The 22,210-nt window shown below is 37.3% G+C and overlaps 1 protein-coding gene across 1 annotated transcript in view; it reads left to right on the plus strand.

The window, feature by feature from the left end:
• LOC145773980 (sushi, von Willebrand factor type A, EGF and pentraxin domain-containing protein 1-like) overlaps positions 1–22,210 on the plus strand; it is a 127,774-nt gene that overhangs the window by 80,764 nt on the left and 24,800 nt on the right. Inside the window, exons 21-22 of the mRNA XM_082585108.1 lie at positions 12,033–12,177; positions 17,527–17,680. Coding sequence (XP_082441234.1) covers positions 12,033–12,177; positions 17,527–17,680 — 299 coding nt within the window. The remainder of the gene's footprint in view (positions 1–12,032; positions 12,178–17,526; positions 17,681–22,210) is intronic.

Consider the following 22,210-nt stretch of genomic DNA (forward strand, 5'->3'; position numbering starts at 1 on the left):
CTACGCCACCTAGTTATATGACGTCACTTATAGTCGAACTTCGTGGAGACTAAACTAGACGAGATAGGCTTGGTAGCTAGTGAATGCGCAAATGCATAAGGCATCTATATCTATAATGAAGACGCATCTTTCAGCCAGCATATTATACAAATTTAGTTGTTGAAGCCTGTGTGCCAAGAGTGGTCTGCGATGCCCATCGCCGAAGGCTAGTTTCGTAGATTGGAACAGGCAAACTTGGTTATATCGAAAAAATTTTGTATTGTAAAATAATGAGCTGATAACGCTTCAACATTCATTGGGGCTGTTTTCTGAACCCAGCATAATCTCCATCGTCGCTAGCAGTGGCGGCTCGTGCCATGAAAAAAAGAGAAGAGAGAAAATATGTTTTCCTCTGTGCTTGTCCGACCCGGTTACTTTTTTCACTTAAGAATTGCGGATCGAAAATTAAAATCTTCAAAGTTTCGTTTGGCAACACCGATTATGGACAAACTTGTTTGTTGCTCGAGATTCTGGATTTCAAGTGTTCTAATTGGCTAAAATAATGAGTGAAACTCAAACCTTTTTCATAACTTTGCAAAAATGGCATAAATTTAAGTTTGCCATTTTTTTATACACAAAGTTTTGTTTGTTCAATAAAACTACAAGTTAAAGTAAAAAAAAGTTTTAAAAACTGAAAATCATAAAATAAAAATTTGTTCTTCTTGAAAGTCAAAACCCAGCATCAGGTAAAACTTGTTAATCTACAAAGTCAACTAAGTAAAACTTACAAACTTTTTTTTTACGAAATAGCAAACCAATATTTAAATAAAAGTATTACAAACAGAAACTCATAAAAATTTGTAAACTAAAAACCTCATTGTTACAAATATTATGACTTTGTTTTATGACTTTACAAATCAAAAGTAGTTTCATCAAATTGCAAACTTCACGTTTCTTTTTTTTTGCTTGATAGATTTACTAACTAAAAAAATAGTTTTAACAAATTACAAACTTTGTGTTTCTCAAACCTAAACTCATAAAGTAAAACTTTTTTGTTCTGCAAATTTTAAAAACTAATATTGATTAAAAAATAAGCTAATAATATTTTTTCTTAGAGTTTTTTGGCTTGTTCTTATTTTGTGAGGATAAGATTTTGCAAAGTTTGTGCGATTTTTTTTTTAGTATTGTTTCATGATTGTCCTACAGGAATACAATGTGTTGTTGTAAATTTGTCCTCGGTGTTGCAAACATTTCTTGCAGGAGTTCATTTATTCCTTTACCGGGTCGTGTTGTTATCATGTGATTGTTTAGTAATTAAAACAACATGAAAATTATTTCTACAAATAAAACAATGGCAAACTTAAACAAACAAACCATACTTATCGCAACCAACAGTAAAAGCTCTATTCCTATTAGATCTTACAAAAAAATAGCTTGGTGCGACAAATTGAAATGACCTATACAAGCAATCGAGAAACAGAACAAAACGCTTATAAAATTAACTTAATTGATCTCCAATATTATTTGATTTTTCTATCTTATCAAAGTTATTATATTGTTTCTACAAACAAAATATGACAAACTTACATTTACATCATTTCGACAAAATCGTCAAAGTTAAAGGTATATCATGTCAACAAAATTACTTTTTCAGGCTTGGTATACATTTATAAAAATGTTTTAAAGATTTAGACTAATTTTAATGCGCTCTAATCTTCACGTTGCGAAAATATGTGTTGTGAAAATTTACGATGTAGGCGTTGATTTACGTGTCATCATCGCAGAAATCAAATTGCAAAATATGTGAATGTATATCGCACATATAGTAAACTTATCCTAACAGCTCACATCACGGTGACGGCTCAAATTACGTAGCGTCAGCATGAATTCATTTCCTTTTACCAGAACCTCAGCGCTATGGCGCAGAAATTTCAGATACCTATTTAACCACAAAACATTCATTATATTACGTATGAAGTCAGGTAGCAAATTTGTGAAGTCACAGATTTGTAAGATTTATATATTAACTTTCAATCTGTGGCTAAAACTGTTTGTTACACTGATCATCATGAAGTGGAGATTTAGCAAAAGAAAGGTTTCATAAACCAAATCGATTGCCTACCGAAACAAAGAGGAAAGAATGCATCACCCGTTATGTCTTCTGTTAAGTGGCCTGGAAACGAACGAAAAGCTTAAGACATAAAGCATTTAATACAACAACAACAACCTGATAAGCAATTAAGAAACACTTAAATCTATTGATTACAATAAGCTAATCCACTCATTGATTAAAATACTTATTCATAAGAAAACCTTCTAGTCTATACGATACGAATTCATTGATTTCACAATAAAAGCCACCAAATAAACTGAAAAAACCACTGATCCACTGCTTTATAGCCTACCAATGGATAAACAAATGAAACCCCACATAGCCTACCTACCGAGATTTAGAATGAAAAGTATAATCAGTATTTGAAATGATCTGGAATCGAACCGGTACGTATCATAACAAACACCCAACCACTCATCTCACAGGAATAAAATTAAGAAACATAACTATTTTTTTTTAACAGAGAGGAACATAAACCACAACTTTAAAACACGTTTTAAACATTATATACTTGCGTATTTTCTGTAGAATACTGAATAGGTTTGAGCTGTTCAATATCTTATTTGAAACTCCCTGATTCAAATGAAACGTGAAAGCAACATCAAATCAACACTACTTTTAGTTCTGAAAACAACATTAAATCTCCCGTTAAAATGTGCGATGCGCTCACAATGTGCAGAAAGTTCAAATGTCCAATGTGTGAGTGCTTGAAAAATACGCTAACAGTATTGTCCCAGGAAAATATTCTCACAATATATAGAAAGAAAAATTTATCACATCATTTTCGCTCTAGCTATCGTCACTACATTTACCGTTAGTACTTATTATCAATGTTGCATTTGGGTCTAAAAAACAAGCGTTTTGCAGAAGTAGGAGTTGCAATTTGAGATCGTACAGATTAAGGTCGTCATGCTACCACTCGGCTGCCTTCACAATGTTGGCTATGGCATTTTTCGTCCGCAATCGTCTTGGAGTTAAATATCTTAGTTCGCGTAGCACAAATGAACTTGCATGATTAAATCGTGATATATCGTTTGCTGAATGATATCAAGAACCTGAAATATAATAATGCTCGGTGAATACAAAGAACTGAGAGCAACTTCGCCGAGTAATTTTTCAGAAAAGCTTACGAAATATAAAATTTGCTTGAGCGAAACGTGTGCCACATTACATATATCGACTGCTATCAAACAAACCTGAAAGTAAAACTGCACGCGGAAGCGAGCTTTTCCAGTAAAGTTAGCGACAGTGTGACGATTTTCGTCAAATCGTTTTGGAATGTTTCTCTTTCATGGGCTACCAGAGCTGTCAGCATCCATCGGAAAATCGCTAATGGTATACCTGGCAACACTGCTACGGCTTTATTAAAAGATTCCACAAATTTCTCGTCGTGCATGAAATCTTCATATACACTAAGAAGAAATATTAAGAACAAAAAGTCATTCAACACCGGTGGAGCATTATTGCAGTTTTAATAGAATGAACTTTAACTAATTTTAACAGAACTACAACATACCAATCTGTAGAAAACTCGACAGGGAAAGCAAAATGCGGCATCCTTAGCTTCTGAATACTCCGGCCAGAGATAGTCATCAAACCACTGTAAGCAAAATTTTCTACCTTTAACTTTCGGATCTTCTTCGTCGTATAAGCTTTCTTCCGGACTATATGTTAGGGCATGAGGTCATCAGCCACTCGACAGTCTCATCATCCAGGGCCTTCAGTCCAAGCATTCCATGTGGTGGTTGATGGATTGGGCAGTCATGGACGACATAGTCTACTGTTTGATTTGTGGCACCACACTCGCATCCCGGTGAGGGAGCCAGGCCCCATCTGCACATGTCTGAACGAAAGCAACCGACGCCGGTTCGTAGGCGGTTAAGCCGGACCCACGCAAGTCTTGCGAGGGGCATTCCCGGAGGGATAGGGATTACTTTCGGATAGTTGGCAAAGTGCTGTTGGATAGTTGGCAGTTGGCATGTGCAAAGTGCTGCTGCCGATAAGAAGCCAGTTACTGTTAGTTGCAACTCTCGAATACGTTCGCCAAAGCTTACGATATATGCCCCAGCAACTTTCAGTGAGAAAAGACACGCGCAAGAAGCAGGCAAGTATTGGCCACTCAATAATTCAAGCAGTTCGCCCAAGAACAGTCATAGCTTCTTTACAGTTGGACTTGCTGCATAGATGCATCAGCATTATCGCTCCAAGTTCCTCACTGGCAGCCTATCTGCCATGGGTTATTGCTCTTCCTATTCTGAAGTCCAACGCTTTGAGGAAAATGCAGCATCCGCAGTTGCTCCGGATGTCCTTGGTGGACAGGAAACCATAGGAGATGCAATGCTCTTGTTTGCTGCTGACAATGTTGACCACAACATAGTGACTTTAGATAAAAAGGAAACTTTGCATGGAATGGGAATGATTGCTGCTGTTACCCCTGGCAGGCAGGTCTGCTATATAATTGATAGACGAAAAATGGGTGATTGCAAAGTCATATATGAGACAAAAGTACCAATTAAAGACTACCGTTTCGCCCCGTAATCATTTTATTATTAGTATTTCTCATACAGGCCCTATACAGTTAGTAAGTTCAATAATTTTTTGAAGAACACAAAATTATAACAATAAAGTAAAATAATTCTCTATGTCGTCAGTGGTTATTTGAAAAACTCATCTCAATAGCTGTAAGAGTAGAGGCTCCCACTCCCCGAAAGGAAAATAATCTAAGGCCTTTCTTTACCTAAATCCGGTCCTGCTTGCACCACAAACAATTTGAAATAAAACATATTAATTCAGTAAATTAGTCACTTCCGTGACAACATAGTTTCATACTACCGTGACTATGTTGTTAGATGATCTGAAACTGTGCTTATCAAAAACTTTTTATTTTATCGAAGCGCATTGGCTAAGCAAAGGCCGTAGGCTCAGACAATTTTGTGATTTGAAGGTAGAAGTCCAACATTTATTGAACATTGAAGAGCAAGTAGTTCATGAAACTGAAAACGACATTGATTGTACGATAGGGTGGCTCGTTTTTAAACTTTTTTTTTAAATTCTCTCGGCGTAGTGGGGAAATGGTGCCAATGAGTGAGAAAACAATCATGACAAAATTTGAGATTCGTAACAAATTGTCTTCAGCCTCCTCATGGGGCCCAAAAATCGAAACATGGGGTCAAAAACAAACTTTTTTCAAAAATATTTTTAGTTTGAGTAGATACAATATTGTTTAGATATATCTAATTAAGCTAAAAAAAAATTTGAAGTCATTTGAACTATTCCTTCAGCTTCCTCACAGTTTCTGAAAATTTCCATTTTGCTGAAAATTTCGCATTTTTGTTTGTGGTTCATGTGGTTCTTCTCATGTTTCACTCTTTGTTGAACTGTTTGAGTTGGTGCTACGCCGTAGTAATTTCTTGCAACAGTGACAGCACAATTATCGTTCCATCTGGCACAAATTACAGTGCCGTCTGATCGGTAATCGAATTCTCCTCTAGGCTTTTTCTAGAAGTTTTTTTTACTGGAGCGAGGACAGGTACCGGCCCTGTTCTCTCTAATTTTACCACATGCTCTAATGTTTTTTTAGCAAGATCAGTACGGTAAGTAGTTGATGGCTTGTGAAAAAATTGTCTAAGAATATAATATGTTGGTCTTTAATTGTTGGCAACACATGACAGCATTGTCTCAACTACGTGTGCTCCCAAAGGTTTAGTTTTTCTTTTATCTTTACCGCAGTAGATTTCAAAGTTGTAGGGATAACCATCGGAGCTACACAACATCCATAACTTGTAACCAAACTTTACTGGCTTTCCTTTTATTATTGTTTTGCACTGTGTAGTCCTCGATAAGGAATCATTGATTCGTCAATGCTTAGTAACCGGTAAAATGTACCAAATTGTTGACAATTTGACCTTAGCAGATCTAACAGCGGCAGTACCTTGGCCATTATAGACTGAGCTAGATTATGAATGTCAGCAAGGTGCAAGTACGTTTTTATATTGCGGAAACGGTCTCTGCTCATGGGCTTATAAAATATTGGTGCCTCCATGTCATCTGCTGTGCACCAATAATCATTTTCTGATGGAAGACTGTTGTAACCACTGATACTTTGTAAACCAATAAATTTTCTTATATCAACCACATCCACTTTGAAGTTTATCCTATTCTTGTCTCTCCTTGCATATAAGTTTGTTTGCTCTACGAGTAAGGAGAACATGTCATCAGTAAAGAAAAGAGAAAATATCTCAAACATGCTTTTCCCTCCATGAGCTTGAACCTTATCGGATGGCTGCAGTTCTTTCTGGTCGCTCAGTGATGCTTTGTCTTTTTTCGCCATCTGCAAGCTCTTTCCGTTCCTTGGATATACGGTAAGTGATAGAAGTGTTTTCTGCAGATCAAGCTGTGAAAACATCAAGCTGTGACAGCATCAAGCTGTGAAAATGTTCTCTTGGTAAAAGCAGTCAAAACTTTTTTGAGATAAACTCGGTTATTTGTGTATCACATGTTGCCAACGTTCCCATTTTGGGAACAACGTATACATTTAATTATGTGAAGAAAAATGTTAAATATAACGAAACAAATGGTAAGAGAAACCAGCTATTAGTAATATTCTCCCATAAAAAACCCAAATATTTCAAAAAAAGTTTAATTTAATGTTTTCAAGAAGCACTCTTTTTCGAAAGATGAAAAATATGATTTTTGACTAAATCCATCGCTTTTGTAAGGGAAAAATTTTGCAAATACTATTTTTTCAACAAATGTATCTGAAACAATAATCATTCAACAACAATATCCAAAACAATTTTTTTTAAATGAGGTCTGTGTAAAGCTGTGCGCGACTTCAAACCCATGTTCCCATTTTGGGGACGTTGGCGTGTAAAGGGTTAAACCATTTTCAAACTCTAAAAGATGCTGGACTGTTTCCTGAAAAGAAAACAGAGTTCACAGACCATATTCAAAATCTGTTGAATTGCTTCAAAGACTTAAAATTTTAATAAAGTTCATTTGAAAAAAAATTCTTTTTATGCACACAGACGTTGACAAAGCAGTAACTGATATTCAAGTGAAACTGATTAAACTCCAAGCGAGAGCTAATCTTAGGGCAAGGTAGGTGTGCATGCAAACAAATCTTGGCATTGTAGGCTAGCTTAGCCTATGTCACAAGCCATCTGGAATTCAAATAAAAATAAGTCTTTACATCTGAGAAAATATCTGGCCTCAAAAATAACATTGTTTGATTACACGTGTGTGAGCAATTTTTATATCAAACCAAGGTTCATGAAATCCCTTTGTCCATCAGCAGCTTACTGACTAAAGAACACCTGAAAAATGAACTTCGGATGGTCAGCATTTCATCATCATTCAAATTCAGTTTTGTCTTTAATCCAAGCCAGCAATGACAACTGAGTCTAATCTGGGTACCAAATGAACAAAGTTTTTGGCCCCAACCGGCTACCCAGTTAGGTACCAGTTAAACTTGTCCGCGGGCTTTAGTCTCCACGCAACTGGGCAGCTTAGTGATTTACGTGTGAGCAACCCAGAGGTCTGTGTATGGGCAGCCCAGTAGTCTGTGTATGGGTAGCCCAGTGGTGTGCTTTATGGGCAATCTACTATTCCGTTCAGATGATATTACAACTGGGTTAACCATATTCAACCCAAATATAACTCATATTCTTCGCTTTATTTTTCAAACTAAAACAAAATAATAGGAAAGTAAAATCAAGAGATACATTTCGTTTTGCATCAACTCATTAAACAAACTGGAGTGCTAAGCTATGAATGAATCAAACAAACTTGAAACATTCTACTTGTGTAATAATAAATTTGTGATCCATAAATAGCTCACATGATCTGCCAACAAGCTCAAGCGTCAATTTAAATTTTAACTGGACCTAGTTGGGCTTGCTAGCTGGGATAGTGGGAGTGGCAATTTTCTCTTTACAGCGATTTCGATTTAAGTGAATCTACAGTAGATAAAGAGGATGAAAATGCCAGGCAGCTTTAAAACTCATATTAAATAAGTGGTTCTTAGCCTGAAGGCGCAATCCCAATAGTGAGTGTCAACCGTTTCTCATGGGAGGCACGAGCTTCACAGCAATGTCTAATTTTTGCAGTGATTTTAATTTCTTGCATTGTCTGTCCGATATATGGCCTAATAGGCTGATATTTTTTATGTTGTGTCAATTTTTTTGAAGACAATGAACTTTTTTGGTAACGGAATCAGTGTAAGAGCATTAACAGATTTAGCTTCTTCTTTAATTGGTCTACAATCTGGCATTCTTATAATAATTAAAGAACAATTTAGTGTAAGTAGGCTTACTCATTGCGTTATATATCGCGAAGCCTTAACATTCAGACCTTTGCCTTCTGTAAAGCAATGTGTGTCCTGAACTTGATTATCGAGATAGTCAACTTTACAAAAACTGGTGCCTAACAATCGTCCTTTAAACTTTTACTGTTTTAACGGTCTGGACCAACTATTTTATTATCCACGTGTCTAAATTCAAATGCAAATAAACTTCGATTCCATAATCTTTGTAAAGCTGCAGTTTTCGTTGCAGTTCCTATCAAAACCAGGGGCAAGCTCAGAGCTGAAGACTACGACTAGGTTGAAAATTTTCTGGATTTAACCCCAATTAAATATCTAGTTGCTAAGAAATAGTGTCAAGCCTCTCACTGATTTCCAGTGATAAATGATTACCTTTATCTGTTGATGATGATGATGATGTTCGCCCTTTGTTTCCGAAGATGGCCAATGAGACTGAGATCAAGTTTCTTTTTTCTTTTTTTAGTGTTGACTTTGGTCAGTGTAGGCTACATGAGTGCGGAGATGGCTGATGAGGCCTATCTGTGCGGTGAAACTTCTGCTGCAGGATGGACCTTGGAAGGATGGTTGGCTAGGGCCAGGGTTGTTTGAGGCTCGGGCCTTGCGATGTTCTCGTTTTCTGACAGCAGATAGCGTACGGTGTTTCTCAGCTGATTCTGCGCCTTTATAAATAAGACTGCGCCATGTTGGTCGTTCTGCGGCTAAGTCTTCCCACGAATCTACGTCGATGGCGAATTCTTTCATGGAAGCTTTTAAAGTGTCCTTAAAGCGTTTTCTTTGACCACCTACATGACGTTTGCCGTTAGTCAGTTCTCCGTAGATCAGTTGTTTAGGAATGCGATGGTTCGGCATCCGGTGGACATGGCCAGCCCATCTTATTTGTGACTTTTTTACGAGGGTAAGAGTGCTGGGCATGTTTGCTTTACTGAGAACTTCGGTGTCTGGGACTTTGTTCTGCCATCGAATCTTGAGGAGCTTTCGGAGGCAGGAGAGGTGGAAGTGGTTCACCTGCCTTTCGTGTCTCCTATAAAGAGTCGAGGCCTCACATGCATACAGAAGGGTCGTCAGAATATCTGTTGATAATCTTATGCAAGCTGCCTCAGTTAAAATCAGTGTTGTGACAAAAACAAGGAACAATAATAAACTAAACTATCGGGCAGACGCTGCATCTAATTGTCAATTTTTATTTATAAGTGACTATGCGAACTCTTTCTTCATTGGTTCACTGGCAAATCTCCAAATAACCACGGTCAGAGTTATGCTAAATCATGCTGATTTATAATTTTACGATATGTCTATTTTGGTGAAAACAAAGTTTGATTGCTTTTTTTGAAACGTGGTCAAATCACTATAAACCAAAGGTGTTTGAGACAAATCAGGCAATAAACTTTTTGCGTTTATGACGTTTAACTCAAAAAGAAGTCAAGACAAATAATTACGGCTTGCGACAAAAAGCAAAGTTTTTGAATACACTGTATTTTGCATGAAACACACGAAACTGTAGTTCATATATCTTGGCTAAGCACTTTGCATGCCAGCTCTCTCATTTTAACACTTAGAAGGTTGGGCTCCTGGAGTCTTGCTCAGTTTTGGGGAGGGCTGTCGATTCTTCTTATGCTTTAGGAGTGATATCTCTGTTATTTTTTAAGGCACGGTTTCAAAATTTGGGATTCACTTTGTAAAATTATTCACGCTGAGCATATCCGAAAATTAAAACCATGTGAATTTTAGAACTGCTCATATACGTTGAAATGTTGAGGTGACTTATAACTTTTGGATTATTTTGCGATTAAAGCAACTATAGCGTGAGTTTACACATTATTTTTTGGTACAGTAATGAAGAACATGCATTGCAATGTTGTGATTAAATTTTTTTTACATAATCTCAATTTGAATCTATATTTTTCATGCAAAATAATAACTTTTTCCACGCTCAAACATAAGCTCGCTGCTTGACCAAAAAACAATCCTTCATCAATTATGCAGTAATGAGATTTCTGAACGCGCGTCACACCAATTTGGACTACAATCTTGTGACCTCGGTTCATACAACAGCAACTCCTACGCTTTATTAACAAATGTAGACCAGCTGAACAAGCAGGGTGGCGTTTATCAAATACTATTATGCATTGTGGAATTCAAAATTTCACATCCAGTTCTGACCCACACCCAACCGGAATACTTTTGCCAAGAAAGACCTAGAAACCACCCATTCGACTGAAATCAAGACACCCATTCCTGCGCGCCAGTCGTTCTCAACCTCTGCTTAACGAAGCTGACGAACAAGTTATATCTGCGGCTAATTGGGTGAACAATAAATGGAATTCTGAATGGAAGGCAAACATCCCCGACGCCGACACCCGTCCCATCGGCCTGACTCTACAGAGACCGGCGTGTTTGCGCCTCAACCAACGAGGAATAACCTCTTTCTCTTCTTGTGAGTGTGGTGCTGAGGAACAAACCGCAGACCACATCATCAATGACTGCAACATCTTCATCCCGCTTAATGGAATGGAAGGTCTACGTGCCTTGGATGATAAAACCAAAGACTGGCTGCTCTCTAGCGGCCTTGCAATGTAGTCTAGGAAGGTAAAAGGTGGTAAAGAGGTAGACCCTCAGTTCTAGGAGTGTTAAAAGAAACTCAAAGTTGAAACAAAGAAGTGGAGCTTAATTCGTTTATAGCTGAGCAGCTGGGAACCATTAAGCTAAGAAATGGTCGAATGATTGATCCTACGTTTGGAAAGGCCACCTGAATTGCTTTTCTTACATATAATTTGATAAACGTCCGTAGCCTATGAAACAAAACGTGCTCTTTTGTATGTTAGACCTATAGTTTTGTCTCATGAAAGCTACAACGTGCGAATTTGTTTACAACTAGCAGAGGAGTAGAAGTTTTTTAAAAGTAACAGTTCGTTAAAAATTAGAAGATAATTTTTTGAATGACTATTTGCAGCTAAGCCATTTGCACATTAACAGTTAAAAATGTAACTTTCAAGCTGTGTTGTAGTAAATTTCTTTTGCGTAAAAAATAAACACAGAATTTTAATTTGCATTGGAAATGGTTGTCATAAAATTTTACGTTATTAACAGATGGATATAGTTTAAATCTATGAATATGGATGAATATATGTGGTACCAGTATATCTTACATTCTGAGGCCCTTAAATCATAGGCTTAGGCTTAAACCCTAGGCTTCAGCTTACTGCAGTGCTTGTTTACAGGTGGGTCTATGATTTTCATCAATTTGGATTGGTCTCGATCAAAATCCGTTTAAAAACGGATTGACTGGACTTTCGAACACTTCTCTGACTTTTCAATCAAGCATGCAATTTTGATACTTAAACGTTTTTCTGATTTTTTTTTTTTCTGAATCTTTATTCAAGATTTTTTGACTTCATAATCAGTTCAGTTTGTTTTTATTTCTGACCTTCTCCGTGAAAACAATACATGACAACGTGGCAGATGTCCAGAAAAATGGAAAAGCGACAATTGGCGTTGAGACCAAAATAATGTTAAAACGTTTAAAGCCTCTTTTGCAATAAGAAGTCTTACAAAACGTTTATAGCAGTAGGCTACCATTTTTAAGATGGAATCCAGTATTTAAATATCGGAACTGTTTAGGATCATAAGAGAATACGTGGCATTCACCTCGGAACGATCGTCGATCTCGGTTGCATTTTTGTCAAATGCGCTCCCACCTTCAGATGCATCTTGTACAAGCGTCGTTGCACCGTCGACCAGCACCACTCAAAACAGGCTCACAGAAGTAAGCGCTACGTATGTATGTAAAAAATATATGTTAAAGGAGGTAGTCTAATGTAAAATATGCAAAAGAAAGTACGTATGTGGTTCGCTTTTGTAAGCACCGGCCACTGGACAATTGCTTTGCTTATCTGAGCCTTGGCAGCACGTATTGGCCGCGTAGTGTTAACTTGTAGTGTTTACAGCTAAATTGATTAAGGTAACTTCACAATGTACTTGACTTCGTCATAGCACATGACTACGAAACTGTGTTTCGAAAGATAGTGCAAACCGCTATTACTACAGAAAACTCGGTGCATCAGGCTAAAACAGGTTGTTAGTACACATTGTGAAGTATTAAGTAAGCAACGATCATTCTGCTAAAAGCGAAACTCTATCTATTGAATGTAAGATGGGATGTTATCACACTGTATATGTAATTTTATTTCTAGTACCTTGGTTTTGTGTTGTATGATTGGACAAGATTGACATTCTGTGAAAAAAGCAATAAAAGAAGATATCATGGTAGCCATTTAAACTAGATTAGCTATACACAACATGAATTTTAAATCAGAGCCTAAAAACGCCCATTAAAGGTTTATTTGGTTTTGTGCAGTTTCATTTATATATCTATTTAAACTTGAAAAGTACAGGAGGTCATACGTGTCATCGTGTATAAATTTTTCATTACAATAAAAGTAGCCTATGATTAATTTATTGCCTTGCTAACACTCTCAAGGTCATAAAAGGATTGCACGTGTTCAAGTTTCTATCGTTTCTATGTTATTGATAAATCATCATCTCAAATTCCCCCCCTTGCTTTGCATAAAAGCATGCAATCGGTGTCTTTGGATATCTGATATAGCTTGACCTGGGATCGAAGCGAGGTCAACCACAAATGAAGGGACAAACCTGGTGTTTTTTTAATGATTTATGTACCCTACTGGAATCATAGACTCCTTAAAGTAAAGGACTGGAATGTTGCGATCTCGGGGTTTGTAACTTGAGTCTGAATGATTAACTTGAGTTCTGGGCTGAAATGACTTCTAGAGAAGCTAGAAACACTATCTTGGATTCCATATTAGGGTTTTTGAGGATGGCGAGTTCAATAGTGTTACTTTCAAAACCATCTGAGGTCATTTTCAAGGTCAGAATATTATATTTTAAGATCAAATTACAGAATTTTGGTCATTTTTGCCCATTTTGCGTCTAAATCGTAAAGCAAAACTGTTTGAAAGAAGTCTGTGACGAAATATGCTATTACATAGGCTAAACATTATATGTATTTTTCAACACTAGGGCTATTATCTAATTTTAAAGGATTCTATGATTACAATATAATACACAAATTGACAATACATAACAAGATGACACCATAATAGACAATGTTTATCACTAGTTGGAAAGCTTTTCTTGCCTCCTGAGGCATCCCAAAGACTTTTCTTTGTCACTTACATTGAGGACATAAGCTTTCAATGGAATGATAGCTAAGGTAGCCTAGTACAAGCAGCATTATTACTAGCTAAAGGTGCATCTACAAAGGATAATAACTCAGCAAAATGAAGCCGGCAACGCATTTCAGTCTTGTCATGCAAATTACAGGCATTAGGCTATGTACAAAAGCTTTGTAGGCTACTGGCTACAAAGCAAAAAAAGTACAATAGCAAGTAAGCTTTGTACTCTTGCCATTTACGACGAATGAGAGTGTCTGACCACCAACAGTAATCCAGTTGTTGCGAATATTTTTGAAGATGTGCACGTAATCGTAAACTAAAAACATAGATTGCCCTTGAACTGACAATACATTGACAACTTCCTGGTCCGCCAAGTTTTGAATATACACTGCGGTTGGTACTGCAATTGTCACATACCAAAGAAATTATAGTACCGCCAGGACCAACTACAGCTAAGGCAGCTTCGATAAGGAGTTCCTTCAGCTGATCGGCAGTTAACTTTTTGCAGAGCAAAACGCGTAGAACAGAGGTCACCAAATGGCGGCCCGCGGGCCGCATGCGGCCCGCCACGCTGTATCGCTGCGGCCCGCGGAAGGTATCAGCGTACAAGTATAACCAAAAATACTTTTCTTGGGGAGTTAAAGAGAACGAAGGCAAAAAATACCTTCCGGAAAGCATATTTTCGCATTGCATACGATTCCACCGACCGACCAATCAGATTGTTGTTCTAGGTGGGGGTTGCTTAAAGTTATTCCAATGCGATGTACAGCCACACTGTCACTGTCCCAGTGGTTGATTAAAACGTCTGTTTTCGAATTTCAAAATCGTCTGTGAGCATAGGGTTGCTTATTTTAAGTTTGCAAATGTCATGCAAACACTAGTCCGAGTTTCACCGTTATTGTGTTTCACGAGCAGTGTTCTCTTTATGCAAGTTTTTGTGGGCAAAATAGGTCGGTGTGCCAACTCAATTTATAATAAATTGGCAAAATATTATATATAAATTTAGAGACTTTTTCTGATTGTATTATGAACAAATTTAGCTTAGTACTGCAACACGTTTTTTTTTTTTAAGAAAAATGAAACGCTTCACGATTCAAATTCTTGCCACGCTGATAAGCACCGCAAGTGACAGTTGTCTATAATATAAGAAAGACGGTTTTATAGACTCTCACAAAAAGGATGAAAAACCAACTCATTGCTTTTTTAGAGGGAAGACTGTTCATGAATTACGATAGAATTACGATTTTTCGGTGATTTCCCCAAGCGTTTGTTTCATGGTACCTGGTTTCTTTTTCCCTGTTATTGGAGCCTATTTTTCGCTGATATGTTTACAGGTTACTATTGTTGCCTGTATTGCGATGTGTCAAACATTTCCTTGTTTACTGAAACTGTTAATTGCAAGATATCTTTTGCGAAGCGAAGTAACAACACCACTCTTGCTTGGCGATGAATATTCTGATGAAACCGCTCGCCTCGCTATAAGTGCACAAAACAAGTGGCCTCGTTTATTAGGCATTGTTAAAAAAGTCAAAAATGTTGTAAAAGGAGCTTGGCCTGGCAGTAGCGTTGTTCGATTAATTTTGTTGCTGCGGTAGGCTATTCTAACATAAATATGAACAACATGTAACGCTGGATACTGGGTACGAAATGCGTTGTTTTCTAGCATAAGAGTCAACCTACTTAACATTTTATTAGTGCGGCCCGCCACAGCTCTCCTTAATGCCAAAGTGGCCCGCATGCAAAAAAGGTTGGTGACCCCTGGCGTAGAATATAGCGAGGACCACTGAAATGACAAGCAACCTCAACAACCATAGCATGTGAAGCAAGCATTTCATCCTCACCACCCGCTGCTGCATTTTCAGCAAATCCTAGAACATGCCCTCCAGAAAATCGCAATGTCTCGATCAGCTGTAGCTAGGCCTACTTCATCAAACATTACATTGACCAATCGCTGCTGTGGCGCTGGTCGACTAAGGTTTTGAAGTTGAAGTTTTGCACACCACTAGCAAGCATCTGTTTTACCTGTTTTGTTGATGGTAGAATGATTAAGCCGGATCGACGAATCATTTTGTAAGCACTGGGTGATATGTTGTGAAGCTGAATTGCGAAAATCACAGTGTCGGTATCAAATCGGCGACAAGTGAGAAGCTGCAACATAAGACGCAGCTTAAACTAAATCCTTAGGGGCTATGATTTCAGTGAATTGTTACGTCACAAAAGCTTGGAACCGCAATGTTTTGCAAGGGCATATGAAATCACCAAAATATTTTCCAAAATAAATAAAAAGAACTTCAAAGAACTTAGGCAGTGTAGAGAAAATATCTTACACAATAGATGCAGTAGGTGCACAATATCATTTCGTCACAGACTTCTTTCAAACAGTTTTGCTTTACGATTTAGATGCAAAAATGACCAAAATTTTGTAATTTGATCTTAAAATATGATATTTTAACCTTGAAAATGACCTCAGATGGTGTTGAAAGTAACACTATTGAACTCTCCATCCTCAAAAACCCTAATGTGGAATCCAAGATTGTGTTTCTAGCTTCTCTAGAAGTCATTTCAGCCCAGGACTCAAGTTAATCATTCAGACTCAATTTACAAACCCCGAGCATGGGAGGTTCCAGTCCTTTACTTAAGGAGTCTATGACTGGAATAAACAGCAATATAGTGGCGCAGTGAATAAGACACTTTCTAACCATATCTTGGTTCGACACTTGGCTTAATGATTGTTGAAAAACACTGTTTACCTTTACTCTGTGTATATTAAGTTGGGTACCTATAAAAAGCTGTCAAGAGAAAAGAGCTGGCCACCGTAATCTCGTTAGTGCCGATGCAGGGCCGTTGACAGGATTTCTCGGGCCCGGAACCAGTTTATTTTCGGGCCCCCTTCATCGACAAAGTTATGAATATAAAGGTTGTGTACAAACTTTCATTGATGTCGTTTAAGCATGATCATTTAACAAATCTTGCGCAATCTGAAAATTTCTTGAACCGCAAAACTTACTATCTCTATCTAGCGGTTGCTTTTTTGTACTTTTATTTGTCACATGGCGCTAGAGTATTACTTTCCGATATCATTGATGTTTCACTGGTCATTCTAAGCTCACCAGAAGAGAATTTACAGCACTGCAAAAAGTCAGAAAGTTTTCAATTTGATTTGGGAAAGGTGTTTGGACCTAGGTCAAACATTGGCTGATTACTGCAATCGGAAAAGCGGTTTTGGTCTAATTTTTAGTGCAGAAATAGGGATAGTAATCTTATTACCTGTACCATTTCAGTTTTTGAGTTTGAACTAATATTAGCCTGTTTATTTTGAAATTCGCGTTTCGGGTAATATAGGCTACGTGGTTAGGGAAATCACTATTCTAGACTAAATTCTTATTTAGCTGTTTAGTGGCAGAAGCGGCTATTTTACCACCATAAAGCTGAAGTGGGCCCGGTACCCAGAAGGGGGCCCGGTACTTTACCATCTGACAGCTGAAAGGGCTGTTTTCACCTCTGATGACAATTCCTTTAGAACTGATTATATTAAGATCTTGATAATGTTTGAAGTCGTGGGAATTTTTTTAATCTGGGCCCCTTAAATATTCCGGGCCCGGGTCCAAAAGTACCACCTAGACCCCCCCTGTCAACGCCCCTGTGCCGATGGCTTAGTATAGGAAACTTTTAATATTTGTAATCAAGTAGGTTATGTGTAGGCCTACCATCTTTGATTGGAATCACTTTATACTAAAGCCAGTACTGAAAACCCTTCTACAAATTAAGTGGGATAATTATTGGCGCCAAAGTATGACTGTTTTATCAAACAGTTGATTTGTGAGATTTGCAAAATGCAAGGCTATTGTAAAAGTTGCTTGGAATATAAATTAATATTGAAAAATACTATTTCCAATTAACTCCACTTGCATACATTACAGTTAATGGGCGGTGAAATTCAATGTGGAAGTGTATCATCGGTCCCTGGGCTTTTATGCGCTGAACAAGAATTTACATCAGCTTCTGGTTTCTTACCGAATATTCCTCTAATCTGTCTTATTATTAGACCTTACCTTTCCGATGCTGACATTATGAGTAAGTATTATTCTTTTACTTGCATCTGTGTTTTTCTAAAGAATTTTAGCACTAGAAGCTTTAAAATATTTTCTATTTAGAAACACGCTCACACAGTTTTGAATGATTGTGGATATTTTTGCTCTCGGACTCGGAAAGGTTTTTTAAGAGCCTGATCCTGACAGTTTTGTGTACTTGTGTAATCTTTGAACCACTGACGCAGGTCCAGTCACCAAATTGACAGAGTGAAGTTTCCTCTTGTTGAAGTGCATGTCTAGAATGTTTGCAATCATAGGAGAGATGCAGGAGCCTATCGATGTACCATGAATTTAACAATGCACCACATCTTTACAACAACAAAAATTGCTAATTGAAAACACTCTTTTAAAGCTAGAGAATAATGGAGTTTGATTAACAACATCAACCTCAAAAATTTAATATATTTCGGACACATAGCAAGAAGCAACTCGTTAAAGAATTGAATGTTGTTTGGGATAATGCAAGGCAAGCGAACAAAAAGACAAAAAATGAAATTTGTTGACAATATCAAGCAAATTACGGAAATGAAAAGCATGCCTAAATTACACTGGTCAACAGCAAATTTTAATCGAGCTCGTGATTGATTGATTCTAGAAGCATTTTGTGCGCTGATTTCAAAAATGTCTTTACTTTTTTCCTAGCACATCATGTTTTCTAGATATTCCAATTTTAAAATTTTGAAGACATGCCACATTTACAGGCAAGTAAAGCAGTTTTTTTATTCGCAAATTAAATGTAACGTCATAATAAAACAATGATATAAACAATAAAACAATGATCAAGCAAAGGGACAAAATAACTTATCCAAACTTGGAATCTGCTCGCCGGCCGGTTCCTCATGATGAAACCATGTCGCCACCTTTACCTCCACAGGGAGGCCTAGATTCCATTGAAAATGATGGTGATGACGTTGCTTCATTAAGCGAACTCTCATCAACAAGTTCTGAGTATCAAGAAGAAGAAGAAGAAGGCAGGCCACAGTTATTTTCCCAGGAGCACCTCAATGATTTGATTAGAGACCTTGGCCTTTCAAAGCAAAAGTCAGAAATCCTTGCGTCAAGATTAAAAGACCTCGCTGCGTCTTAAAAGACCTCGCTGCATCAAAGACCTCGCTGCTTTGTTTAAAGTTGATGGCCCCTGTGCTTTTGTCATGATATTGAAGAACTTTTTCACAAATTGGAAGAAGTTCACAATCCTCATGAGTGGCGAGTTTTCATTGATTTCTCGAAAAGAAGCCTGAAAGCTGTTCTTTTACATAACGGAAATGAAAAGCCATCCATTCCCATAGCACACTCGGTGCACCTAAAGGAATCTTATGAAAACATCGAAATTCTTCTCAATGCTATTAATTACAGGGATTATGAGTGGAGTATTTGTGGAGACCTGAAAATGATTGGAATCTTAATGGGGATGCAAGGGGGATTTACAAAGTACTGTTGTTTCTTGTGTCTGTGGGATAGTCGCGCTACTACTGAGCAGTGAGCACTACCAGAAAAAGGATTGGCCAACAAGAAGCTCCTACAATCCTGGATGAGAAAGTGTCCAAAATGTCCCGCTAGTTAATCCTGACAAAATTCTTTTGCCGCCGTTACATATCAAACTCGGCTTGATGAAGAATTTTGTGAAAGCAATGGGCAAATTAAATTCAAACGGTTTTCTGTACCTCTGTAAGAAATTTCCAAAACTAAGTCATGCATAGCTTAAAGAAGGAATATTTGTTGGTCCACAGATTCGAGAAGTTTTAAAAGATACTGACTTTGAAAAATCACTCACTTCATCAGAATGTCGAGCATGGCAATCCTTTAAATGGTTATGCTTTAACTTTTTGGGAAATTTCAAGGCTGCTTCCTTCAGAAAAGGTCTTGAAAGGTTGCTCTCAACTTACAATGACATGGGCTGCCGCATGTCCCTCAAGATTCATTTTCTTCATTCTCACCTGGACTTTTTCCCTGAGAACCTTGGTGCAGTAAGTGATGAACAAGGTGAAAGGTTTCACCAAGATATCCAAAGCATGAAAGCACGCTATCAAGGGTTCTGGAACGAAAGGATGATGGGTGATTACTGTTGGATGCTGTATCGCGATGATCCAACATGTACACCTATGCCCAGCGATTTTAATGCAGCAATGTCTAAGTGTCATTGCAACATTTTAAACACTATCTTTGGTATCATGCTGAACGTTTTTCTTGTGTTTTTGTAATATAATACAGGGAGCTTAAAAACCTGACACTTCAGTATTGTGCTAGCTCAAGTATTTAGTACCTCAGACAAGGTTTAAGAGGCATTTTTTGCACTCTAGTGTCTAGTATGCATACATAATTACATATGCAACTAAATAGTGTTGAATCTGTGAAAGCAATGCACAAATCTGAAACACTCTGTTCTCTGAAGCTAATCTAAATTTGAAAATTGTAGCGACAAAATCGGTATTTGAACGCAATATTGACGTTTCTGGTCAAAAATTTTCAGACCAATAACTTTAAAACCTGATGTGCTAGAGCGAAACTAGCGCCAGATTTGAAATCAGCAGCAAATTGTGGTCTAAGAAAAGTTACTCCCATTCTCGATTAAAATTTTTTTTCAAATTTTGTTAACCTGTGTTATTAGTAAAATAAAAAATGGAACAAAATGGAGAAAATTCATATGAGAGATTGCAGCTGATCAAGCATAATTAATCTGTTGAAGAAGAAAAAGTTATAAATCTTGAATCATGTCATCTGAAGAGAAGTTTAACAGATTTACAAGAGAATCATCTGACAACAATAAATTTGAATTATGATCCAAGGCTTAAGCGAGAGGCATAAAAGTAAAAAAATTTCAAGATCCAACGAAACGAGGCAATACATCTTTGGTTATTTTGACAAACTCTATTGAATTTTTAATGCAATGCTAACAATACTGTAAATATCTAGTTAAAATTTTGGTGAGCTAATAAAAGAAACAACGAGGCAACAAAATTTTTACTTTTATGAATCATAAATAATAAACCATCAATTTAGGGACAAACAACTTTATCACATGTAATACTGTGATAAACAACCCAGTTAAAACTTTAGGTTCAGTAGTGAATCACCGAACTAGTTTGGTGACCGGTTTAGGTACATTTGCTACAAGAACATGTAAGTAAAATCTTGTCAGTATTGCTGTCACAAAAGAGTCTATAATTTAGAATCATAGTTCTTACTTACATTTGTATTTCTTTTATCGGTTTTAAAAAATTTGATTGAATTATTCGATTGCGAGAACTTGCTGCTGGTGTAGAATTAAAGTGAGGGAGAAGAATTTTTAGCTGTTATTTTAATTTGGGTGACGTTGATCTGGTCATATCAATCGCTGATGTGTCATGGACGCATTTTAAATCTTATTTGATTGCAACAGTGTCCAGTCGTGAGATTGGTTTTGGAGACAGCTCAAAATTTACAATTTTTGTAAAACTTGTAGGCCTAGTTCATTTTAGGAGAATGATGTTTGACTAAGGTTTTTAACACTAAAACGACGAGAGAATGTTTATACCTTTAACGACGGAAGGTGTGTAAAAATAGCAGGGTTCGTTATAACGATAGCATAGGGAAGCAGGGTATGCCATAGTGACAAGATGGCGTCATGGTAATCAAAGTTGCTATTGTTAACGATTGGCAGAGGAATATAATGGAACTTGATGCTGTCTTCTGCTGTTTAACTACTGGGGATGATGGAAGTCGGGAATCATTCTAGCTGACTGATTACATTAACGAGATGCTCTTGGTGAATATCAGATGAATTTATTTATTTTGCATTCAACAAACGTGATGATCGACTTAGACATTCAAACGACAGCAATGTTCTGCTAACATGATAAGTTCAAAGGAAACAAACTAACTGATGTGTAGAATTCTATGCAAACATGCTGTTGTGTGCGACGCGAACACAACAGGTGCGGTATTTAATTGCGCCGGTGACGTCACGATTTTCCTAATCCACCCGGCAGGACTGAGCAACTGTTAAAGCACGCCAACTTGAAGAAATCACTCGGTTTCCAATGACTGCTTCGCAGCAATGAAGTTTATACGGTTTTTCTGTCAAGAAATAACACAACATAAGACACTAGTCACAATTCAGCAAGCACAACAGTCGAACTGATAAACGTACCAAATTTGTTGACAAACAGTTCTCAATCCACTGTACGGTACACAAGTTCCACAGGTTGGCCAACGACGCACTGAATAAATAAATTCGCGATGTTACCTTTCACAATTATTACGTAGGCTACCGTACAACCATTACGCTAGACCAACATTAAAAAGAAAGAAACGTGGCAGTTCACATGGCCTAGTTAAGATCGGTTTACGAGAATTAAATTCCATTAGGCTGACAAATTATTAAGTCAATAATTCAGTAGTAAACATAAATCCACAATTCACGACACAAATCAATCAATCATACAATTCAGAATAATGAACGTACCGGTAGTATAACCGGGATCAGTAAACCAAATGATGCACTTGTACGCGAAGGATTCTATAGTGATTGACT

This window comes from Aplidium turbinatum, chromosome 7, assembly GCF_918807975.1.
Source record: "Aplidium turbinatum chromosome 7, kaAplTurb1.1, whole genome shotgun sequence".
Classification (NCBI taxonomy): domain Eukaryota; kingdom Metazoa; phylum Chordata; class Ascidiacea; order Aplousobranchia; family Polyclinidae; genus Aplidium; species Aplidium turbinatum.